Source organism: Biomphalaria glabrata, chromosome 16 (genome assembly GCF_947242115.1).
Source record: "Biomphalaria glabrata chromosome 16, xgBioGlab47.1, whole genome shotgun sequence".
In the NCBI taxonomy this organism is placed as follows: domain Eukaryota; kingdom Metazoa; phylum Mollusca; class Gastropoda; family Planorbidae; genus Biomphalaria; species Biomphalaria glabrata.
In genome coordinates, this window is record NC_074726.1 from 15,440,507 (window position 1) to 15,468,006 (window position 27,500).

General features: G+C 35.9%; 1 protein-coding gene across 1 annotated transcript; it reads left to right on the top strand.

The window, feature by feature from the left end:
- Positions 1–248: 248 nt before the first annotated feature.
- Positions 249–27,500, top strand: LOC129923333 (uncharacterized). The gene is made up of 9 exons (XM_056013721.1): positions 249–343; positions 4,871–4,915; positions 11,367–11,469; positions 12,213–12,284; positions 12,674–12,757; positions 13,201–13,284; positions 15,263–15,343; positions 17,024–17,133; positions 27,338–27,500. Exons 1-9 carry the CDS (start codon positions 305–307, stop codon positions 27,404–27,406), a joined length of 687 nt encoding a protein of 228 aa, XP_055869696.1. The 5' UTR covers positions 249–304; the 3' UTR covers positions 27,407–27,500.

A 27,500-nucleotide genomic window follows, 5' to 3' on the forward strand; every position in this document is an offset into this window, starting at 1 on the left:
TATAAAACAATTAGACTTTCTGTCTATCCCCAATCATAATAAACAAGAAGTGTTACCTCAGATATCCGTTAGACTATGTACATATAAAAATATCCAATTTTATTGCTTAACTTCATTTTTCACAGATCACAGCTGGTAGATCCACTTGAGCGGCGTTAGTTCATTAGATTTTTATGACATGGAATTTAATAAACATCATACTCCAGAGACTATATAAGACTGTCAAAAATCCTTATAGACACAACTATTGTAAATTGTTTTTTGTTTTTTTTCAAAAATATTAAATTGTAAGCTGATCAAGACAATGAAGTCCTTTTGCGTCATAATGCTGATATTGACATTGGTAAGTTTTTTGTTTTTTTTGACAGTACTGGTAGTTCTAGAGCTTGATTTTATAGTTTTACAACATTTTGATGAGTATTTGAACTACCAGCTACGCCCGTTGACTTTTTCTTAGACTACATATTGTTTTTTTTTAGCCATGGACCCCTTCCATTCGTTTCTTACAGATAACAATAAAATGATATATATGTAAACACTTCCTCATACATTCCTTTGTTCAGCTACTTTTAGTATTTTTTACGTTGAATTGGACCAGCCATTTAAGTCAAATATCAACTCTATTCCGTAAAAAATAGGCTTTATTATATTATTTGGATGGGCCTTTTTTAAAATTTCATCCTTCAAATGCTCACATACTTTAGACGTACCCCCCCCCCCCATTATTTATTATTTTGCACTTTCAATAAAACTGCCCACACTTCACTGCCCCCCTTTAGACCAGTGTATTCTAGTCTATGTTACGTTTAATTGGAAAGGCCCGCATTTAAATTTCTCTCCCACACACACTCACTTCCGGCCTGTTAAACTCTATATCACTTTTCTCGAACCCCCTCTCCCCCTTTTATTTTCGTCCCGTTCCTCAAACATTTGAATGTTAGTATCTGTTATATTAGTGTTTAGTAACCTAGGCGCACGGGCACGTGGGAAAATTAGTGATATGTGAATGAGTCAGTCTGCCAGGATTATTATGAATATACTATAGCGTCTTCAGTCTTTTTCTTCATTGTGTCCACTGCTCTGAGGTCCTCATTGGAAAATGGTCCCTACTTTTACTATTTGGCATGCTATGTCATGATAGGCATCTCCATCATTTGTAATGCTGCTGCCTAGGTATGTGAACTTATCCAGCTCTGCCACCTTTTGCCTTATATCATACTCTCAGAATTTTAGTTTTATTCAAATTTATGTGGAGGACAATTTTGAGTGCCTCTCTAAGGAAGCTCTCAGTCATTTTTGTATGCATTTTCTAGTAGACCCGAGTAGCAAAGTCTAAGTTTGTCATTTTATTCTGTTCACGCCATGAAATATAGATGGCAATCTGATTAATTGTGCTCCTCATTATGTAGTCGATGGTTAGGAGGAAGAGTAAAAGAGATAGATGCACCCTTGCCTCATGTCAAGGATCGATATAGCGAGTTAAGTTTCACCTCATTCTGCTTCATTCTTGAAACAGACAGGCTTCAGAGCAGAGCGTATAGACAGTTTTACCCACTCATTCATTTCGCTTCTTTTAATTTGTCATTTTAGTCTACTTAGAAAAAACTAAATAATGTTATATTTACTAATGTATAACTTAGAAAAAATTGTTATTCATGTATATAACTATTTTAAATCGATTCGTTGATTTAAATAATTATTTGATAATTTTAAGATTGAAATTGTACTTACAAAGCGTATATCAATAGACTGCCTGTCTGTCTGTCTTGTAAAAAGTTATTTGTCTGGTAAACGTTATTTCTCCCATTTTCAATCTCGGATAAAGTTGACATTTCGCACATTTATTTCAACATAAGAATCAATAAAAACAAATTTACAAATTAGTAAATTAACTATTGGTAATTAATTATTTTGTTTGGTACCGAAGAAGGGAAAGAAATTATATTTGACGGATGTGTTGGTATAAGTAGAATTTTGGGCGTAGCCTCGGAAGTGGGAGGGGGGGGGGGTTCGGAATTTAGTGACTGATTTTTTGCTTTGATTCTATTTATTTTAGGTGAGATTTTAATACTAAACCATCACTTTCCCCATCGAAGTCAAGGGGGCTTTGAGTTTAAAACTCCCAACCAGGGGATTTTGCAGTCAAATCCCCTTCTTCTGTTAAACCAAAACCAAAAAAAACCCTCCGGAATTTACGATAAAAACCCCTCTTCAATATAAGACTGTCCATATATCAGTCACCAGATTCTATGAGCGTAGCCAAGAGGGGTTTGTGTTTTAAAAAAAACTCTAGCTAAAAACCATTTCTTCAATCTAAAAAAGCAAATTACACACTCAAAGTTCTATGAGCGTAGCCAAAGGGAGTTTTGAGTTTAACCCCCCCCCCCCCTTTCAGCGGCGCTTGAAGCTAAAAAAAATACCTCAATATAAAAAAAGGAAAAAACACACTCGAAATTCTATGAGCATCGCCAAGCCAAGGGGGCGTTTGACTTTAACCCCCCTCCTCCAGAAGGCTTTTTTAAAAGTTTAAAACCCCTTCTGAAGGTTTTGAGTTTAAATATCCCCATACAAAGAGTTATGAGGTTGAAAACCACTCTTTTCAATTTTATTCTAAAGCAAACTACAGACACCGAATTCTATGACCGTAGCTAATGGGGTTTTAATTTTTTTTAAAACTCCCCAGATTTATTAGTTTAACCCCCCCCCCCCCAATGATTTTGACGATAAAACTTCCCTTTTTGATATAAAATCGAAAGCAAACTACAGTCACTTAATTCCAAGCGCTAGCCATAGAGGTTACAAATTTCTACCAGTGACTGGGCTCCATTATAAAGTGCTGTGAATAGTCATCTGCCGAAATTGAAAAAAGTCTAAATGTGGCTCAACAAAGATGGCTAAGACGGATTTTAGGAGTCAGTCATAGAGATCGGGTCTCAATCAGGGAAATCATATGCCGAACTGGCAGTCGACCCCTTAGAAAGGTTGTGACAGAGCGTCGCATGAGTTTTGCGGGACATGTTCTCCGATAAAATGAAGAGTTGCGATGACATGGAGGGCATAACGAGGAAAGCGCAAACAGGGACATCCTATTACAACTTGGCGCTACACTTTCATGGAGGTCCTCAGAGCAGGTGGGAAGAGGCTTCAGACATTGCCAATGACAGATTTTTATGAAAGCAGCTTGCCGCCCAATGCTCCGAACGACGCGGAAGGATCCAAGTCATTAAGAATAGCACATAAGTTTTTGAAACATTTTAATAGCAGGCTAATGCACTGTAGATACCTCAGAATATGCATTTTGTTGGGTTTTAATACCGGAAATAGTGCTAAGCGGTGGGGCTTACTGGCAATGGGGGGGGGGGGAGTCTACATTGTTTCCACTAACTCCAGGAAGACAATATTCTAGGGTACAATCAACGTCTTCCGAAAGAATGAAGGGATTAATTATGTACACACACACATATATGAATTTTTTTGCGCGGGAGGGGGGGAAGGAGAGAAAAAAATCCCCCCAACCCCAACTCCCTAAAAAAAATCCTGGTTACGCCCATGAGTTGAATTAACTCCCTTTATATTTTGTAATTCGCCGCTTAAAAGTTTGAAGCTAACAATAGATGATTATAAAACATTCGATTTTTATAAGCGGTTCGCTAGCATGTGTTGGCTTGATCCCTCGAGTAGAATTCGGGTCTTTCACCTTATATCTAACTTTTGCACAGCTTTCCCAACTGGTTCAGACAAGTGAAAGGGTCATAGCGTATTGAGAAAGCTAAAACTATTTTTAGTCGACCAGATTTATTTTTGCTAATCTATTTCTATTATAAATTTAATTACATGATTGTTCCAAACTAATTGTTATAAGCTTTTTTTAAAATTTTTATATGTTCTTTTTTATAAATTATCTTTCTGAATAAGACAATTTCTACTTGACACCTGACACTTTACTTTGCCAGTAAAATGTATATACTTGTCACAGCCGTATTTGCGACATATATATATATATATATATATATATATATATATATATATATATATATATATATATATATATATATATATATATATATATATGTGTGTGTGTGTGTGTAATATATTTCTTATCTTATCTTTAAAAAAACGTTCAAAAAAAGAAGATAATTACGCCCTACGCGTCATGCATATTAACCAATGACTTAAATTCAGCCAAGTCACTGGTTTTCCTGGCTAGCTCAGGCAACCCATTCCATGCTCTAATAGCACTAAGGAAGAAGGAGTATTTGTACAAATTTGTCCTAGCACATGGGATGAGGAATGTGCCTTTATCTTTGTGTCTTTCTGAGTATTTTATTAAATTTTGTTTTTGTATTTGAAGATTATGGTTCAGTGTTTTATGTATAATTGCTACTTTACTTTTGAGTCTTCTGCCCTGAAGGCTTTCTAAATTTAGTGATTTAACTAAAGGTGTTAACTCTAGTCAAATGTGAATATTCGGTTGTTATGAATCTCAATGCTCTATTTTGTATTATTATTATTATTATTAAAAATATATTTTTAAAAGTATCTTTCGATCAATATGGCAGCTGATGTAAAGGTCAAAGGGAATCTGTTTCTATGGCCAAGTCAACAAAGATGTCTTTTGGCTAGCACGATCAACATTTTTTTCATTCCCCCAAACAATGTCAGGCACCCATTAAAGTTGGGCGGAAGTCAGGGTGCCCAAAAAGTCTGAAATTCAAAATCCCAGTCTTTACAGTGATTCTAACCCAAAAAACTTCGGTTCAGAAGCCAAGCTCTTCACCACCTAATCACCCTATTGCTTTTAGTATTAATTTAATCATATTATAATTAAAGTATAAGATAAGATAATAATATTTGTTATTATCCTTTTTAGTCACTTGCATCGCTAACATCTGGATCTCCACTTTGTTGGCGAAGGGTAAGTAAATTCTAATAAATTAATTTTCACAGCAGTGGCATATCTATCTATCTATCTATCTATCTATCTATCTATCTATCTATCTATCTATCTATCTATCTATCTATCTATCTATCTATCTATCTATCTATCTATCTAACTATCTATCTATCTATCTATCTATCTATCTATCTATCTATCTATCTATCTATCTATCTATCTATCTATCTATCTAAAGACACTACAACAATAAATACAAAGCCTTAATTCTGGAACTAGGAATCACTTTAATAAAATAGACACTGTAGAATGCAATTCAATTAAACAACTTTACTGTCGTCGTTCAAGCTCCCAATTGAACATACCCCTCATTTAAATACTTTTTACCATCAACCTCTCTGTGTTTTTGTAAACAAAAAATCTCCTTTCGCCCCTATAAAACCAATGCATTCTAAGGTAACGCAGACAACAGAGAAAATGTGTATCTATATGTATGGCTCTTTCTGTCTCGGAAGACAATAAAGGCGCCCAGATGAGCCACTTGGTTTGGTTTCGTATTCAAACAGGGCAGAATCTTGTGTGACTAATCAAGCCAATTCTGGAGCGGTAGAGTTTGTCCCAGTTTGTGCACGTTAGTGCAATTTTTTCTCTCATTACTAAGGCTGCATCGTTTCTTTTTTTCTCAGCGAGGTTTGTACGCACGCAAAGTCTCCATGCTTTCTGATCTTTCCTCCCAGATACTTTCTTGATGCCTGTGGTTCTCATGTCTCAGATTAATACGTGCACAGCATATCGTGAATGTGGAATGGTGCGAATACGTATTGAAAGAGTTAGAGAGAGAGAGAAGAATCCAAGATGGAATAATGTAAACTAAGTTATTATTGAATATATTATAAATGGTTTCTCAACATTAAAGTATTCATCATCTACTATGTATATGAGTTCGCTTGTACATAATTAAGAGTCTCATCAACTCGTAACAAATGGCGCCCAACGTGGAGATTGGCGTTTGAAAAAGAGACGTTAAAAACAAACCAAGAAAAAGAGTGATAAAAGAAAAGGGGAAACTACAGGGAATAAACTAGCATAGTATAAAGGTGCGATATTCGAAGAAGCTAAAATGGACATAGACATTTTTTTGAAAAAGTTCGAAATAGAAATGAGAGAACTGGAATACCCTGAAGACAAATGGACATTCTTATTGTCTAGGTCATTTACAGCGGAGGTGCCGTAAAACATATGTATGAGCCAGGGTAACTACAATGTTGTGAAAGAACAACTGCTTCGAACATTCTGGAAAACAGAGGCTTTCTATCGCCAACAGTTTGTCAATTGTGAATTAGAACAGAGGATGACCCGCAGACCTTCCTGGACAGAATGAGAAGCCATTTCGATAACTGGATAGAAACAGCTGAGGTAGAAAAAACCTTTGACAGTCTAAAGACATTTCTCATGCTGGACAAAGTGATTTACGAGTGTGAGGAGGAATTAAAAATATTTCACTTAGAGATGAAACCGAAATCCATAGAAGACATAGTAAGACTGAGAAGGGTTTATAAGGTGGCACATCCCGAAAAGAAATTGTCTAGAGGCAGTGATATAGAAAAAATATTGGCCTTTAACAGAACATGTGCGACACAGAATAACTTTCACAGACCAAAGGAGACACAGGATAGGCATAATAGACTTTGTACAAACGAAAGACAATATGATAATTTCAACGGAAGATATCAAGGAAACAGACAGGAAAGAAAGGACTGGGAGAAAGGTGGAATAGAGCAAGGCTTATCATTGTCATCTGATACTGGAACATTGGAGGTTTTTCAGACATTTGTAGGAAACAAGGCAGCCAAGACCATTGGGGACACTTCTACTTCTTCTTCTTCTTCTTGAAACTGTCAGGTAGAGTTGAGCCTTCGGCTCTTGGAACTCTAGGCCAGTAAAAGTGAACAAGAGCTCTCTCTCCCTGAATGAAAACAGTGTACACTGTTCTGTCTGGCGGGTGGGTCAGACTCGTGGCAAGAGGCCAGGTACACTAAGAACCCCGCCATTTTCCTTTTCTATACCAGGCTAACCATGCGGAACACGCCATTTATGTAACGGCCACTTGAGGAACAGCGCCTGGATTGTGACAAGGTTCTGGAGCTTTTTTACAACTCCGCGCAGTGCAATGAGGATGCTCTCGCACCCCCCTTAGGCACCCCCACGGGAGTCTTGTTTTGCTACCCTTTAGCTTAATCGTTTCCACCCGGGCGCCACTATGAGGCAGGGTAGCATGCCCGGGCCATTAGGGACACAGGGAGCACTATTATTGGAGTGAATAAAAAATTAGTGGAAGACCATGAATATACATGCGAATCTAAAAACTGTGTTTTCTTTAATGGAAATATTGTACAATTACCGATTGCTAAAGTTAGTATAGACACACCGTATTTTAAGGAGACAGTGGAAGCTTGTGTTGTTGATCAGGGTGAGATAGATTTAATAATTGGGAACATTCATGGGGTGAAAATGTGTTCAGAGATGGAGATAGGGAATTGGAAGAAATATTATGGGATAAAGTCTACTCAATGTTGAAATGGGGATATGGAAGAAGATATAAGATTCCATCAATCAGATGACATAGGTAGCAGAGATCATGGGAAGAAAGAATTAACAGATAAGGTAGAAAGCAATGCAATTGGAATGGGTCAAAATCAAAATAAAGTAAGACATTCAGGGGTATGGGGAAAGCGAAATAAACCCACATACAGACGTACAAATCCATACATCCTATGCTTTAATTGTGGGAGAAGGGGACATACTAGAAGACTGTGTCAACAGTTAATCAGAGTTAAGGAATTAAAGTACAATAGTGGAGAAGCGTATATGGGATATTAGCAGGCTAAGAAACAGTACAGCTAGATCATTCGGTAGCACTGGCGGATCCAGGGGGGGGGGGGGGGCGGTAGGGGCGATCGCCCCCCTCACTCGGCCGACCCTCTCCCCCCCCCCGAAGGGGGGGGCGGACGAATTTTAGTATAGAATTCACACAATTTGTATACGAATTTATTACTTATGTTAATAATATATACTAATTATTTATATTTCAACCTATTTTTAGATTATTTCGCCCCCCCCCTTCTAGTATTTTGGCCGATTTCCAGGGTCTGGAGGGCGCGATGGCATCAAATCGCCCCCCCCCACCCTCACCCCCATCCCCACCATAAACTTTCGAGTGGGGGGGGCGGTCCTTTTTATTTGCGGAAATCACAGCTTGCTAACAAAATCAATTAAATATCTATATGATTAAAACTTGTTATTGGTATTTTAACCGGTCTTCATATTATGTCGTTCACCTGTTGGCCGATTGGAAGGGTAGGAACGAATACCTCTACTGCCCTTCCCATCTAAACCCTTTGGGTGGGGGGGGGCGGTCCTACTTTTATGGAGAAATCATAGTATGTGAACAAAATTAGTCGAATATCTATATAATATAAACATGTGGAAGTGCGATACATGCAATCACCTTCCCCCCATCGGACAAATCAATACTTTTTCTTTTTGTATTATAGTAAGAAATTACAAAATTTAAAAAATCTATTTAATTTAATTTATATATGCTATAAAGTAAATTCTTATATCGAGTCGCCCAACCCCTATTCTTTTATGCAAAATGCAATCATTAGCAGAAATTATAAAAAGGAGCGAGGATTAATCGTTTTCATTTTACCGCCCTTCCCCTTTCCAGACAGAGTTTGTGTAATTTCACATGAATTTATCATAATATTTTAAGAAAGACTTTGCTTTGGAAAAGTTATAATTCAAACGAAATTTGTCAATATAACAGTCACGGTTGAGATGAGTTCAAAAGCCAGATATTCTTTTCCTAGTGGACTTTTTCCAACCTTACTCTATCTCACATTTTTCTACTTTAAAAAATTTAGGAGTATAACTCATAATTTATGCTTACATTTTATTGAATATTATTAATCGAATATTTTTTTTTCGGCGGCGGTCCTCAAAGCCTTAATCTAAATATGTTGGGTATCTTATCTTTTCAAAGAACAAATCGGTTGTATTTGAATGTATTAAGGGACTATAAATTCATATTAGCATATATTTCCACATTATTCAAAAGGTCCTTTATAATAGAATGAATAATGAGCTGTAGGTCAGGAGAATGCCTTACTGCAGTGAAGAATGCCAAAAAATGCTTTTAGCGTCGGGGCTTCGCCGCGAACCCCACTAATAAGTAATAAGCTGTAGATGTCAGGAGAATGCGTTTCAGCCGTGAAAAATGCAAGAAAACGCATTTGGCGTCGGGGCTTCGCCCCGAACCCCACTGATAAACGATGAGCTGTAGATGTCAGGAGAATGCGTTTCTGCAGTGAAAAATGCAAGAAAACGCTTTTGGCGTCGGGGCTTCGCCCCGAACCCCACTGATAAACGATGAGCTGTAGATGTCAGGGAGAATGCGTTTCTGCAGTGAAGAATGCAAGAAAACGCTTTTGGCGTCGGGGCGAACCCGTACTCTACTGATAAACAATGAGCTGTAGATGTCAGGAGAATGCGTTTCTGCTGTGAAAAAAGCAAGAAAACGCTTTTGGCAACGGGGCTTCGCCCCGAACTCCACTAATAAGTAATAAGCTGTAGATGTCAGGAGAATGCGTTTCAGCCGTGAAAAATGCAAGAAAATGCTTTTGGCGCCGGGGCTTTGCCCCGAACCCCACTGATAAACAATGAGCTGTAGATGTCAGGAGAATGCGTTTCTGCTGTGAAAAATGCAAGAAAACGCTTAAGGGTGTCGGGGCTTCGCCCCGAACCCCACCGATAAAACTTACAGCGCTCTCCCAGACCCCCAAGCTTGCAAGAGAAAGGCCTCAACATGACTGTTTTTTTTCGCCGTAGATTGAGAAACAGTCTTATTTTATTCTCATATATCGAATATATATATATATATATATATATATATTATATATATATATATATTATATATATATATATATATATTATATATATATATGCTGTACCGACGTTTAAGCATAGGGTTAGGGTTTACTGGGCGTTAGGGTTTGTAAAAAAATCACCCCCCCCCACTCCAAAGTTCTGGATCCGCCAGTGTTCGGTAGTGGGATCACAATGAGACATTATTGCAAAGGGGGAAAACGGAAAGGATGGCATATAAATAATGTTAGAATTATATAGAGATGATTAGAAAGGTGGTATTGATGGATACTAAGACATTTGTAATGAATTGGATATCATTGTTGCATATACATATATGTTAAGGCTACTACATTATAAAAGCTTTGTAAAGGCTACATAGGAAATGTAAAAGAGTATAAGTAGTAGAAAGTAGATACGTAGATTTTGGGCAACGTATTTTATTTTATTTTGATTTTGTTTAATTATAATTATCCTATCAAAATTACATTTGTAAGAAACTTATCAAATTGGTGTGATAGGAATACCTAAAACAAATGTCAATACTAGAATCATTATATATAAAAGAAGTAACTAGACATTGGGTTTCAATCTATGGTATTATGAGTGTGGTGAGTTAGTTATATACAGCGTCATGTTGTTGGGGTTAGGATATGTATAGAGCAAGATAGACTTGGTTTGTTAACTATTTGAGTGCGGTTGGAATGAGAGAATGTAGATGTTGGTATAATTAATATGTACTTTGTTAGGGTTCTTGTGTTTTTTAGAACATGTTATTGAGAAGTTAGAATTTCAAATTGCTAACTATTATGTTTGGGAAATGGGCTGATAGAAGTTCGATATACATCGAACTTGTCGAACAAGGGGGGGGGGGGGTACGTGCGTATCATACCGTGAATGTGGAATGGTGCGAATGCGTGTTGCAAGGGTTAGAGAGAGAGAAGAATCCAAGATGGAATAATGTAAACTAGAGTTATAATTGAGATATTATTAATGGTTTCTTAACATTGAAGTATTCATCATCTTTTATGTATATAAGTTTGTACATAATTAAGAGTCTCATCAACTCGAAACACAGATATCTCTATAGGTAAGTCTTCGGTGACCCTTTGGTCTGACTCCCTCCGCAAGTTCCGCATGTAGGAAGTCTTTAGGGTTTCTTCAGGGCCGGCCTTAGATAATTGGAGACCCTAGGCAAAATTGATTTTGTGACCCGAAATGAAATAGATAAATACAAATAAACAGCGAAAAAAAAATAAAGTTACGCAACTTATTAAAAACCTAGTCAGGCCATGTCAGGCTAGCGTACTCCAACAATAACAATAGACACAAGTTTTGCTATTTCTTCTCTTAAAAATTCGTTCCCAAAGATAAACATCATTGTCAAAGTTCTAGGAAAATCTTTAGAGCTGTTTTCAAGATCCGTGTCCATATTTTTTCCACCCATGTGTTTTTTTGAGCCGAAGAATGAATAGAGAAATTGTTACAATAACATATTTTTAAAAGATGTAAACCTAAAAATAACTATAAAATATTATTTCAAAAGTTTTGTGGGAAAAGAGCAGAAGAACATGACCAGACCAATGCAGAGATCATAACAAGACAAATAGTTACTCTGGTTCAAGACACTCTAAGCAAAGCAGCAACTGGTAAGTTCTCAACCTATTCTGTATATTTAGCGACAATATAACATTCATTTAAAAATTATTTTTGTTTAAGTTGCGCGTTTAGCCGTATGCAGGCGTGTGTCGTAAATGACCACTGAGCATGGCCTTTCGTACGCTCGTTTCACGGCCTTCACCCAACCTTGAAAAATGTGAATTGTATATGATCTAAAATCGCTCCGCAACATAAGAATGTTGAGGCTAAAGATGATTACCTCCAGGACGGTCTATTCTTTGTTCACGATTGGCATAGGTGTTCTCAGCAACTTTTTCGGGCTCAAAATAGGGTGCTTTAGTTTAGCGTAATTTTCAAGTTAACAATAGATCAGTTGGGGGGAGATGGTATGTATCTGGGAGAAGGTTTCCGATTCAAAAGTTGTTGTTTTTTTTAAGTTGCTTGACTCTGATTTCGAACTTGAGCTCTCGAACCTCCATAATGAAGTTTAACCTTTTAGTAACTGAGCTTTTCAATTACTTCTAAAAATAGAAGGTTTTATAGTTATCCCCTTTGCTTTTGCTTATTAAAATTCTTCTTATCTAAAAAAAAATAATCATTAAGACTAATTGATCAACTAATTTATTTAATTTTATGATTGATTCGTATTTTGTCATTGACAATAAATAATTCTGCCAGATGTCAACTAGATCCGAGAGAAATAACGTGTAAAATATGTGTAAGTAAATGTGTTATTCATAATGAACTATTGCTAATTTTTTTGTTTACCAAGGTATACAAGCTAAGGACCTAACAAAGGCTGTAAAGGAAGTCAAGGTGTTGTATGACCGTTTGATTATCAATAGTAAGATCTATTACTCATTACACACATATTAATTATTTCGTTTACAAACTTTATGGTTTTCATTACATATCAGGACCCTTTATGGATAGTCAGTTATTGATTTGCGCTAATGATAAAATTTGAGGGAAATCAATCTTGACTACTTATTTTAGAAATTGATTTATGTGTATACTAAGCTTTTTGCAAAACTAGCTCTAAATTAACTACGACATTTGTAACTATTTAGCATAACTGTCAATTGCTTCCCATTTTTAAAATCTTTATTATTTTGTGCCTCAAACAAGAAATAAAACATCAGAAAGAAGAATTAAGAAAAGTATATTTTTAAAATTGAAACATTCTTTCATAGATAAAATTCAATTGTTTGCTAATGAAGTATTTATCAACAGTTGCAGATGAGGATGTAAAAAGTCTTATCAATGAAATTGCTAAAAAGATTGGTGCTACGCCAGCTACGTCGGCAATATTCGAAGGTAAAAATAAATTATATACAATTTAGTAGGAATTACTCATGTAACACTCCTACATTAAACATTTAATGGCGCATTTATTAAAAATTATTTTACTCAAGAACTAATTAAAATGTACAATTTAGAAATTATTTTACTCAGGAGTTTTCTGTTTTCTAAAAACAGTTATAACTTCACGTGTAATTAGAATAATAATGCACATGGAAAAAGCGAAGCGGAGGTACTTCATTCACGGATTCGGGCAACAGCTGAAGGTAGCGAGAAGTGAAAGTATATTTGAAAAGATGCAATGAAAAAAAAAGCTCGGTTAAATTGAACGACATAAACCTAAATGACATTTGTTACAATATGTACAAGAAATATCACTCTGTCAACTTTCTTGCTGCAGACATATAGGGTATGTGATGTATTCAACAAACTATACTTCACATTCATTATAATTTCAGACCAAATAACGTATGATGCCAATGTTCTTAACGATTACTTGAACATTTGGGACAATCTAGCCCAGAGCGCCAACGACAAAGAAGGTACGAATTACAAAATAGCTTAAGAAACAAACATACAAATAACGAATCTTCAGCTATACCTCGATGTTAGAATGTTTTTCTGTTTTTGAAAATTAACATTGTCATGCATTATTTTTCTACAGACAATATGCTTGCACATTTCTTATTGATTAATTTTAATGCATATCTAAAATAAAACCGCCATATTGAATATTCCTTTCTTACTTTCTACGATATTGTAAAGTTGTGCTAGGCTTAAATTGTGTAGATATCCTTTGTTTCCTTGTTAACCTAAAAACAAAATTAGTAATGAGTAAAACACAGCTAGCGAAACACCGATACTTCAATTAAATAACTTACGTAAGTTGTGTTTGCATATTTAAATCTTCAAAATAGCTAGATTTATAATGCCGAACTGAAGAATGAATTATTTAACTAAATCCTGAAGTGGCTTTCCTCTTATATTATTTTTTACTTTGTCTGCACCCGATCATTCTCGACGTCACAGAAATTTCTTGAGCTATTTTAAAGCAATACCTGGAGGAATGGCTATTTTAGAATGTAATCATTAGAACATTTATTGTAAACTGAGTCTAAGACTAAGAATCTTTAGCACGCCAATTGGGATTGTTACATTAACTATTTACCTTAGCATGGAATCACTTCACTCTCTTCTTGTGATGGAAAAACGTGTTTGTCTATTTTTTTTGGTTGGGGGGAGGGGCTTGTTCTTCTTTCTACAGAATTCAATTTGTTCATTTACTCTTTCTTTTTCAATTTAGAATTCAATTCAATTTTTTAAACTGTTATAGTCTTTTTTTTTTAAAGCCCATTTCCTGCATCCGTATTTTACACAGGTATATTTATATTTTTGAAATTTTTTTCCCACTTAAATCTGATGTATATGCACATTTAAACTAAAGGCTCTGATGTGTCTTCTAATAAAAATGAATGGTATGCAAGAACAAAATAATGTAAAAAAAAAACAAACAAGCAAAATATGTTTTTAAATAAAAAAAATTACTGCTAATCAAACGAAAATACTTCACATTGATTAATGTTTTGTACAATCAATAAATGATTGTTTAAATTTTCAGCTTGATCCGAGAAGAGGTGCGAGAAAAATAACGTGTTCAGATATCTAAGGGGACAAAAGCCTACATATTTAGCCATATCTGTGCATACTGAAGCATAAATGTCCCCTGTTGGTATCAAACAAAATAGTTAATTACTAGTAATTAATTGACTAATTGGTTTTTTTTTTCATATTTAATCTTCTCTATGACAATGAATAATTTAGCAAAGCTTCAACTTAATCTCCGAGAATGGTTGTGGGAGAAATAACGTGTACATTACAATAAGTGAAGATTAAAAAATTATTTTTAGTTTAGTTTAATTTAAAGTGTCTTTCCATTTGTAAGGGAGAGGTAATAAACAGAAAGTACCTGTAGCAGAATTTAAAAAAGTCATGTATTTCAAAATTAAACCGAGGACAACTTAAACAGAAAAAGATAAACTGAAGAGATGGGTAAAAACAAAACTGATACGACTCGGGATATAAAATCATCAAGAAGACTAGCAAGAAGAGTATTTAATAAAATAAAATAAAATACAAAGGTTTTATAGGGCTTGCGGTTTTTCACGAATGGCGGTCGTCGGGTCGCGAATCTATCCAAAGCGTTCTTAGTGAGCACCTAGGAGGTAAAAGGAACATGTGTACGAAACTAGATGTGGAGACGTAACGACAGTTTAAAAGATCTAATGAGCAATGAATGTGTCAGTCAGTCAATGGTTACTTAGAATTATGGTATGAATTGTTCAGATCCATTTTTTCATTTCTTCGGATACTTCTTTACTGGTTTGTTATTTCCAAGAGATTCTTTAATACTTAATATACGTCAAACCAACACGACGTTATAGACACATAAAGAAGTAGGCAATAGACCTAATTTGTATGTAATGTTTAAATCTAATATATATATATCTATTTTATTCTTAGCTACCAAACAGAATGTGGACATAATTTTGGCAGCAATCAGTAAAGTTTCTAGTGCTATTGAGAACATCATACAAGAACTAAGTGAGTGAGACATTATATTTAACATATAAAGATAGCGCCAGAGGCTAAATTTTAATGAGAGAAAATAGTAAATTAAATGTAACGACAATAAGGGACTGCACCTACTAAGGCTAGAACCAGCGACCCCGGAAACGGCAACTCCACCTAGCAGCAACGCAGTGCTAAGCTTCTAGACTAATCTAGACCAAAGAGATGTCAAATATCTTTCTGATTTAAAGTAATTCGCCAGTACCGGTATGCAATTACCAAGCCAGTAGTCATTGGTCACATGCCTAAGCCAGCACCTCCCTCACCACGCCACAACCGTCCTCACCATCAATTTCAACACAGCAGACATAAACAGCCGTCAAGTATATATTAGAGAAACAATGGCTCTATTTTAAATTAATCTATCAATAGAACAAGAGAGCAACATAAATACATTATGATCTACATATAGATGCTTCAGTGAGTATGAGCAATCAAGCTCCTAACGTAAATATAAATGTGAAGCTAAGTGCTGAAACAAATAAATGATACGTAGATCTAAATATCAAGCACATGAAAGCAGCACCAGGGACCAGATTTTTATGACAGAAAATAGTGAATTAAATGTGACCAAAATAAGTGAAAATTACGTCCTACCAACATTTTTATGCGTTTTCAATATATAACAAAGTTTCAACAATAAACAAGGTTACAAAGACAGTTTGTGTGGAAACAGAAACTCAACGTCGGCCCCGAAGTGGTAAAAAGGCAGGTAAAAAGGCAGGTTTCAATATTTTCAAAAAGAATATCAGAATAAAATTATATCAAAAACAAATGACAGAGAAGAATGGAGAAAGAAGGTTGACAGATCTTATGTTGTGCCCCAACGATCCAGTAGACCAAGAGATAGTGAAAGTGAAGGAGAAGTTCAATGTGAAGCTGGCCTAACTAATGTCATATAATGATTATCTAATTGATCTAATTATTCTATAAAGGGTAAATCTCTTATTCGAAGCATCTAGAAAAATAAATCTGTAAAAAAAATTCTCCCCTTCCTTTAGTTTAGTTATTCATAACCGACACTGTCCGCGGCAGTTCACGCGATAATATGAAAACCTACTTATTAATTGTTGTTTTAAATTATGTTCCACTTATATGCATACTAAATAGATGTTTTTCTCTGTAAAAATAAAAGCAAACATTTTTTTTTCTGTAAATATATAGTTTGTGTGACAGAACTTACCTAACATAGCAAAGCAATTGTAAAAAAAAAAATTGACTAAAAATCTAAAACCATTTTCACAATTGTGTTGAAAACATTGTAAATAGTCATCTCCCTTACTAAATAGCTTCCCGTTTTTTGTTACTATTAATAGTGAATAGTGGTAAAATTGGTGTATTTTATGAATAATCTGCTTGCATTGTTGATTTTAAAAAATAAATCTTTCGCTTTCAGAAAAGAAAAAAAAGTAGTCGTTGCATCAGAACTTTGAATGGTCTAAAATATTTTGATGTCGGATTTTCAATATCTTTTCTAGTTTACGAGATCTAAACGGGACGGACGGTCGGACAGACAGACCAAACACACAAAATTAATAGCGTCTTTTCCCCTTTAGGGGGCCGCTAAAAAATACATTACAAACAATTTTTGGAATGAATGAAAAATACAAAGTGTATTTCACATTTCTTCTTTGATATTTTCTACTAAAACAGACGAAATGACTTCCATTCTGAAGAAAACAGATAGCAATGGTTCTGTGGATATCAACAAAGAAGCCATCGTGACCTATGAAAAACAAGATGGAACAGAAAATAAAGAGACGGTAATTTTTTTTTTAAATATTAAAGACCTTAACTAATTAATTTGACAGACGTCTATTAAAAGCAACTGTATTTTTCCTTCTGGAAAGAGATTCTGTTCTATAACAGTTTGCTTGGGATGTTGTGAGAAGTGTTGTTAATGAAATATGACTTTGTTTTAAAGTTTAAAAGCACGATACAGGCACACTTCTGGCAAACAACGAGAAAAATACTAACTGAATATAATTAATATACATAAACTGTTTAATTGAATGACAAACAGGGAGATATCGTTAAAATGGAAATTTGAAATATGCATATTAATAATTAATCTTCATTTCTTAGAATCAAAGCGATTAAGTGTCACGATTATCTGCGTTCCTTTGTCTACTCCGATAGAGGGGGAGGGGATGAGAAAGAGGTGGACTTCAATGGCTGAGCCTTAGCCATATGTTGAAGCCAGTTGTTCCATCTGACAGTGTTGAGGACTAGTCAAGTTAACAAAAGGATGAAGCCATAGTTTGCCGGAATGATATCTGTGTATATAATTGGTGATTAGTAGAATAGAAATATAGTTCTGATTCAAGTGTCAATCAGCGTAGATGCCGAGGGCGGCGCCCATGTGGCTGAAGTTAAAACAAAGAGGGCATTCTATTAAGCTGTAATGTCAAACGGACATGTAATGTCTCCAGTTGGAGAACACTTCGATTTAGAGCTTTGGGAAATAGCAGAAGATATCCCACAGAGCTGTAAAAAAAGGGAGTGAGTTATAACTTTGTAACGGAGGTAGATGGGGAGCAAGGCAAGAGAGTCAGCGTTGATAGGACAAAGAAGCCTTGGACTTAATTTAGATGTGAACCTTTCTTTATGAAAAGCTGTGCGGCTACGGTGCCCATCGGTTATCGTCGGGGTGTGAGGACCAGAAATACCAGAAAGCGCAAGAGTCAAGTCTAAATGAGATAATGATGCTTGTTGTCGTGGTAGTAAATTACGGATGGATGACTGTGAGACGCGAGTGTGACACAGATCAATAAAAGCGCGTCGTTTAGATTGACGTGTCTTGTTAATTTGACAGATACATGGGAAAAGTACGGCTGAACCAAAGGGCATTTAAAGGCTTGATTTTTTTGTGTTGGTTGGAAAGTTGAAGCTGTAGTTGGAGGTGTGTTGAAACGCATTTGTATAATAAATATATTGAAACAGCTACAAGATTTAGACTAGTGCTTGCTGTTATTCAAGAATAGACAAAATAAATATTCATAACAATTAAAAGAACTCGCATCATAACAGTGTCTTATATTGGCCGCCCCTTTCAAGTCCATCATAAGTCTCACTGGTTTAGTCTCGTCCGTCTTTTTTTAAAGTTGTTGGCTGTCTGATGTATAGGCTATTATCAAAAGGAAGACCACAAATGTACACAATTACATACAGGCACAGATTTAACGCTAGGCAAGCAAGTTCACAATTAAAATAATTCATTTACAAAAATGAAAGGAGAATATGGCGTATGATTACAGTGGGACATGAGGCTCAGAGAAGAGCAAGCAGACTTCCGAAGAGGCAGATCGTGTGCGGAGCAGATCTTCGTCCTACTAAATATCATAGAACAAAGTCTCGAATACCAACAACAATCAGTTTTGGAGACTTTAAGAAAGCGTTTGATAGTGTCCCTCGAGAATCACTATGGAAAATAGAGAATATGGCTTCCCAGAAAAAGTTCGTGAGACATGGGAATCATCTGCCTGATTCAAGAAAAGACTAAATGTAGTTCATCGAAAATGGCTAAGATGGATTTTAGGAGTCAGTTATATATATCGGGTCTCAAACAAGGAAATCCTATGCCGAACTGGCAGGTTGTGACAGAGCGTCGCATGAGATTTGCGAGACATGTTCTCCAACAAAATGATTTGCACATACCAAGAGTTGCGATGACATGGAGGCCAATATGAGCAAAGCGCAAACTCTGTGCAGCACTTTCATTGAGGGCATCAGAGCAGTGGAAACCAGGTGGGAAGAGGCTTCTGATATTGCCAGTGACATGTCCTTATGGAGAAAGCTTGCCACTTAATGATTCGAATGGCGCGGGAGGATCGAAGTCTAAGTCATCGCAAGAGATATGAGTGTCATTAGGTGCATAGCTTTATCTTTGGATCCTGTTCGTGATTTGTGAAGGCTGGTGTTGCTTGTTGTAGTGGCTAAACTACTCGTGGGCTAGTCGAGCGGATTAGACCGCCTGCAGTTCGGTTGTGGTGGGCAGTGGTGGCAGTCACCAACTTGCGGCTATATGTTGTTAAGCCAGTTCTCTTCAGCTAAGGGCAGATGACCTAAGAGGGATGAAAGCACCAATCCGAGGAGAAGGGAAATGATATTGCCAGTGACATGTCCTTATGGAGAAAGCTTGCCACTTAATGATTCGAATGGCGCGGGAGGATCGAAGTCTAAGTCATTGCAAGAGATATGAGTGTCATTAGGTGCATAGCTTTATCTTTGGATCCTGTTCGTGATTTGTGAAGGCTGGTGTTGCTTGTTGTAGTGGCTAAACTACTCGTGGGCTAGTCGAGCGGATTAGACCGCCTGCAGTTCGGTTGTGGTGGGCAGTGGTGGCAGTCACCAACTTGCGGCTATATGTTGTTAAGCCAGTTCTCTTCAGCTAAGGGCAGATGACCTAAGAGGGATGAAAGCACCAATCCGAGGAGAAGGGAAATGATATTGCCAGTGACATGTCCTTATGGAGAAAGCTTGCCACTTAATGATTCGAATGGCGCGGGAGGATCGAAGTCTAAGTCATTGCAAGAGATATGAGTGTCATTAGGTGCATAGCTTTATCTTTGGATCCTGTTCGTGATTTGTGAAGGCTGGTGTTGCTTGTTGTAGTGGCTAAACTACTCGTGGGCTAGTCGAGCGGATTAGACCGCCTGCAGTTCGGTTGTGGTGGGCAGTGGTGGCAGTCACCAACTTGCGGCTATATGTTGTTAAGCCAGTTCTCTTCAGCTAAGGGCAGATGACCTAAGAGGGATGAAAGCACCAATCCGAGGAGAAGGGAAATGATATTGAAAGCAGATACCGGAGAGTGCGTCTGCTTGGCTTCAGCGCGTGGCAGGAAATTAACCAAATAGATGAACGTTGAATAAAGTCAGTGGAAAATGGCGGAAAGGTGGGGAGAAGAGATGTAAGGAGGGCGGTAAACATTAAAACTCCATCAAGAAGAAACGCCTCTTCTGACCGAGATAAACGCCTACCAGAGGTGCCACACGAAGCGAAAGGGGCCACCTAGACGAGACTCAGAGAATTGAGAAATTTGACCGAGACCACATTGCGCAGAGAACTTGAAAGAAAGTCTCAAATGAGTGTGTTGCACAATTCGTCGAGAGAATTGCACATGGTGGGGGACTTGAAGGGAAGCCATGGAGACGTAATCCGCGAAAGCGACTCTTTGAAGTGGTCTTGACGAAGAGTCTCGTTCATGTCTACGTCGGTCCAGTGAGGAGGGGTAGCTATTCAATTAAACTTGACCAAGTGGAGGCAACTTTTGCTGAAGATGAATTTTTGATAGATGTCTAATGGGAATTGTTTTTAATACTGTCCAGTTTGTTAGGCGTAGTCATTTCTTTGTACATGGCTCTGCCTGTGTTTCCTGATGCCCATTGGTTGAACCACTCCTCTTTGTGATAGTTGACTAACATTGACCTTAGGATGAGGTAGTTAACAGGTCTATTTGGTTGTTCCATAGATGAACCTGCCTTTGATAGCTTATCTGCCTTTTCATTTCCCGTGATGCCCTAATGGGAATAGAAAAATCTAAGATTATAATGATTTGGGATGGGCTCAGAGAGGGGTGATAATAATAATAATCATAATGATTATTATTATAATCGTTATTATTCATAAGGAAATTTGTCTTATAATTTGTGCATTACACCTAACAAAACCTTATAACTATAGAAAACCAAAATATACATTCACACCAAACACACTCATAATTTACATCTGAAAATTTTATATCGGATAGCCCCTATTTTAGGATCTGATTGTCTATGTGACAAAAGAGTTTTTGTTTGTCTTGTATCTCTTTTGTTAATGGTAAAATCACGAAATCCTGACCCAAAGGGTGATTTTTTTATTTATAGAATTGTTATGAAGACAGATGCCCAAATGGGCATTTACCAGCAGCATTAGGATTCAATTGTGGTATTTTTATGTTTCTTGGACTATTGGGGGGGGGGGGGTGATCAACATCTTACACGCTACGCATGGCGTTTTGTCATTGGTACTTCATTGGTTACTTTATCAAAATACAAAAAAAAGAATATTCTAAATTAATTTTTAGCGGCCCCCGTAAGGGGAAAAAGCCGCTATTAGGTTTGTGCAAAATGTCCGTCTGTCCGTCTGTCACACTCAGATCTCGAAAACTAGAAGAGATATGAAAAATATTATTTCATCATTAAATGCGGCTAAAAAAGTTTAGGTACAATGGCTACTTTTGGTTTTCTAAAAGCAAACCGTTTAATTTATAAAATTAATTATGCAAGCGATTTTTTTATAAAAATACATCAATTCTAAAACAATTACGTAAATGTAAGGGAGGCAATGTTACAATATGCTAACAAAGATGAACAATTTTTGTGCACCGGATAGTACTTTTTGATATCCGTCCGGAGCCGGATATAACCGGATAGTACAATTAGATATTCGGCCGGAGCCGGAGCCGGAGCCGGATACCTACATGACTCAAACAGCTCGTTTTACTGAAGTTTTTGCAAATCTTCTATATAACATACCTATATTCATATTATTTTGTTATTTACTTTCTTACTTTAAACTCTATCACTGATTGATAAATTAAAATGAACAGCATTTTTTTTACAGATATGCTTATCATAAACTAATCTTTGTAACATGAGATGGTGTGTGCGTATGTATTGTAAAGTAGAATGTGGGATAACTCATGCAGAATATATAAACATATATGTAACTAATGTAAATCTTTCAAAGGTAATGTTCACTCTTGGTTTTATAGCGTAAATCTTTCTTAAGTACAATCTAAGTTGTAGCCTATAGTGGGTAGATGTTTGTGTTCATGTATTTGACACCATCAACTTGTCATTAGGCTCGTGTTTTAAAGGCCACAAACCGCTTCTGGTTTGTATCTAATACAGATAATGGCTTAGTAAATATCTTAAGTACAGCAAATTTGCAGCCGTATGCTGGCCATTAAATTTTGTACAATGCAAAACATAGCTGCTTCGTTCAAATGACTCATTCAACCAATGGGCAGTTAAACCAAAATATGATTCGGTGGTATTATCAGCTGTCCAAGTGTCCGTTGAGAAAGCGAGAAAGCGATGCTTTTAGCATCAGATAGCATTTCACGAAGCTTTGAGGAAATATTGTCGTAGATATCTGGAATAACACGTTCTGTAAAATATTTGCGACTAGGCACAGTGTATCTTTTCTCCAGTACTTTTAAAAGTCCAATAAATCCAGACTTCTCAACTACTTGGTAAGGTTCCATGTCAGTTGCAATCATCTTTGCTATGGCCAAGTGAATGAGTTTAGCATTATCACTATTAATATCCCACAATTTAGCTTTGTCTAAGACCTCTTTAATCCCTGGTTGCTGCTTGTGTGTGAGGCTTGACGAATCACTGGTGCTCGTAGACGTATTGGCACAGGCAGTGATATTACTTGATGCTGATTTCAATGCAGTCATTTCGTTGAATAAGTCTGGGTGTTTCGAGCGTAGATGACTAATCATAGTGGTGGTTGAGAAGTCTTTAGGTTTGCTGGTTTACCACGTGACAGTACTACTTTACAAGCATTGCAAACTGCTTTAGAGTTGTCCATTGTTTGACATTAAAGTAACGCCATATAAGTGATGACTTTTTATCAGCCATTATTATTATTATTTAATTTACTAAATGCCCTTGCAAGCCACTTTTATACCCGTGGCTTGTGTAACAAAATACTTGTAGGGGTGTGTCCTGTAGTTCAGCGCTCTAATTGACATTTCTCTTCAAGTAAACAAACTTAGTGTCATCATCTAGTGACCTCTAGACAGTGTGAATATGTCTTAACAATTTGGTTTGTGGTCCAGACCCTTGATTGACAACCTATCTCATAATAAACAAACTCATACCAGATTAACCTTATAGAGATTTGGCTTGTAGTCCCGCCCCTAATAAAAATTCTACTCCAAGTAAACAAACTCAGTTCCCTCATAAGATGTGACCTCTAGAAAGTGTCAACACGTTGACATCTGGCTTAATGTGGTCAGCTGCCTATCCGTGAACTCAATGTTATGGACTAAACAAACAAAAGGAGGTGGGGGTGCTCATCTCTACCTCTGGAGATATACTCGCACATCTAGACAGATTATCAGCGTGACGTAGTTAAGGAATATTACGTGTTTACAAGACCACTCAAAGGTCAAGACAAGCTTTTAAAATGTGCAAGACATCGCTGCTACGTATGTAATACGAATTTATAATGTAAAGTCTAGTCCAACCCCCCCCCCCAATCACAAACCTAGTTCCCTCGTGTGACCTCTAGAGAGTGCTTACGTCCATCGTATCTGACTTGGGGTCACCTGTCAATCAATGAACTCAATGTGATGGGCTAAACAAATAAAAGGGGAAGGGAGTTGTTCATCTAGAAATATACCTGGTTTCATTAGAGGTGTGGCTCTTGTAGTCCAGCCCCCCCCCCCCCAATAAAGATTAACTACTAAGTAAACAAACTCAGTTCCCTCGAAAGGTGTGACCACTACAGAGTGTCAATACGCTGACATTAAACCTACGTCCATCGTATTTAACTTGTGGTTACCCATCCATAAAAAAATCCATGTGATGGACTAAACAAATAAAAGGGGGGTGGGAGTTGTTCATCTCTACCTCTGGAGATATACCCGCACAGCTAGACAGACGTCTGGTCAGCATGACGTAGTCAAGGAATGTAGCATTTTAACATGTTAACTAACTTACTCAAAGGTCAAGACAAATTAAAAAAAAAAAGTGCCAGCCATTGCTGCTCTGTATGTAAAGCGCATTTATGATGTAAAGTTTCATCTCTATTTATATTAAGTTATTAACACGCCTTGTCTTTATAATAAACGATGTTTGGTGCATATTCATAATGGCTCTATTTTTAAGCACATTATTTTGTTTTCATATAAACATTAATACATTCTATAACAGACAGTAATGGAACTAGGTCCACTTTATGCATATTAAATTATGTACTTTTTACTATCCGGTTTACTATCCGGTAGTGATATCCGACCGGAGCCGAATAGCACCGGATAGTAAAAAATGCCGGATATTCGGCAGAAGCCGGAGCCGAAGGGACTATCCGGTGCACCCCTAATTTTCAGTATCACAAAGTCAAATATATTTAAAAAATGTACAGGAAATGTTTACAACAAATATAAATAATAGTTAAAGATGTTTTTTCTGGTCAACTAGCTGCTAAAATTAAAAGAAAACATTTCTGTTTGTTTATAAAAGCTAATAATGCATTTTGTATGTAAATATCACGCACATTTTTTTTAATGGACTTTTTATGCAGCGATTTTCGTGCAGTAGCGTAACGTCGCTACATGACCAGGTGCTAAACCAATTCCTTAAACTTTTTTAAAAAATCAGATTTTATTTATTTTTTTCTTTAGTGCCCCCATCCGAATAAAAGAAGATTATTTTTGTGCGTTTTGTCTGTTGGTCGGTCTGTCCGTCACGATTAGATTAAAAAAACTAGAACTCTAAAAGCTATTGAAAATCTGATTTACACTTTAATGTTCCTCCCGTAACATCTCAATACTTTTAAGTATCTAAAAATTGATTGTTCCGGATTTTGTTGTGCAAAACTAATCAACCCCAACAAATGTTTGTTTGCTCTTCTAATGTATATTACATTCAATTTCCATGCTTAAACGTTGCAGAAACACATTATCAATAATATGTTGTTCCGTTTTTTATGTAAATAGCATATTAATGCTAAATCAAAATCTCTATACTGACTTATATTTCATTAAGTGTAAAAATGTTCCGGATATTGTTTTATAAAACATGAATTATGCCTAATGATTGTTTGAAATCGCATAATTTACTAATATTACACTTATATTATTTGACAATGCGTCACTATAATTTGGTTTTCAATATCAAATTGTTCCGTATTTTCATCTTCAAACAAATTGTAAAAATATCGACAATAGGTTGTTCAGGGCTTTAAAAAAAAAGTAATTTACTAGAATTGATTACTGAAAATTACTTTTTAGACATTTAATTTTCTTGCTAAAAATTAACATAGAAGTTTTGTAATCGATAAAGAAAGTTCCGGATTTTTTTTCTTACAAATCGTCGCCAGAAATTTCCGAATTTATTTAAAAATCTACTAACGCCAAATAATTGTTTGAACTCCCTCTTCTAATTAATAAACAAATAATCTTCTCATTTACGAAATAATGTTTTTACGATTTTTATGAAAAATATTTTATCTCACTACTCTCTTATAGTACATTTAACTTTCTACCTAAAACATTAAAAATCTAATTATCGTTAATATTATGTTCCGATTTTTAAAGAAAACAGAATCCAAACACCAAAGTAAGGTATGAAAATCTCTCCACATGGCTGTAGTACATCTAATTTTTATACGAGACCATCCAAAAAATTTAATTAACGGTATTACATTTATCTGAAATTCTCTTTTTCTTTTACTATTTATACAAACATCCGGAACAATCTATTATATAAACTTTTCAATTGTGTTCATACCTAAAAATTATTGCGATGTTTTGAAACGTAAAATAAAGGTTAATCAATTTTTAATAACTTTTAGTTGTTTTTTTTATATCAAAATGACGGACAGACCGACTGACAGACAAAACGCATAAACAATGCGGCTTTGATCCTTTTTAAATAAATTCTATTAGAACTCAGTGCACCAATATCTATGAACCCTCGTTAAATATCTCGTGTACATAAAGACATTTTTTTATGGTACCGGTACTAGCCTATTGTGACGTAGCGTTTTTTTTTTCTTCGACGTCATATGAATGGACTCTTTAAATGTAATGTTAAAAGAACGCACTCGGTGCACCAATGTCTATTAACCCTCGAAAAATTGCTCGTATAATGAAAACATATTTTAGTCTAACTAAGCCCTGTGACGTAGTGTTTTTTTTTTCTTTGACGTCATATGGAATGAATTCTTTAAATGAAATGCTAAAAGAACGCACTCGGTGCACCAATGTCTATGAACACTCGATAAATGGCTCGTATTGATGAAAGTGAATTTTAGTCTAGCTAGGCCGTGTGACGTAGTATTTTTTTTCCTTTGACGACATATGGAATGAATTCTTTAAAAGAAATGCTAAAAGAACGCACTCGGTGCACCAAAGTCTATGAACACTCGATAAATGGCTCGTAATGATGAAGGCGATTTTTAGTCTAGCTAAGCGGTGTGACGTTTTTTTTTTTTTCCTTTGACGTCATATGGAATTAATTCTTCAAATGAAATGAAAAAAGAACTCGGTATAGTAATGTTTATAAAGCATCGTTATGTGACTCGCGTTTAAAAAAGGAATGATATCTTGATTTAGATCTAATCTAGATTTTTTAAACTAGATCTAGATTTTTATTACAGTATATCTAGATCTGGATTTATATTCTAATTAAAATTATTTTAGAGTCTATATCTAGAATTTCTAGATCTAGTTTAGACTAAAATAGACTGGATTAAGATGTAGAATTTCAATTTCTAAACTTAAAGTGTAAAAAAAAAGTAAAAGTGTAGATTTTCATTTCCAAACGTTTTGATCAATATTGTAATGTTTTAATATACTAAAACTAATCTACTATTTTTTATTTAATTTAAATTTAAATTTACGGCAAATGAATCTTTGAAACATTATTACTTTTGACCATCGGATGGCTGTCTGGTCGTGCGGTTTTCGCGCTGGACTGTCGTTCATATTTATGAATGTTCCAGGGTTCAAACCCTGCCCGCTCCCAACCCCCGTCGTCCTGCGGGAGGTTTGGACTAGGAAGTAATTATCTTCAACTCTGAAGGAACATCCAAAACATGTAAAACATTTTACATCAAAATTAAATAACCTCTTGAATATTATTTGCGAATATGCAGATCCGACAGGGATCCGACTTCGACGGGGGCCGCCTCTGAGTTTGTGTAACACAAACTCTCTTTGTAATCTTGTTATTTTTATTTCAGGAAAATCGCGCAATGCCTCAAATGCAGAAGAGGAAATGGTGTATTGGTATTTGTATTGGAAGAAAATAAAGTGTTATTGCATATTATCATAAATGATAATAAAAAATTGAGTGTAATTCATTAAAATGTTGTTTTTAGCGACCCCGAAAGGGGAAAAGACGAA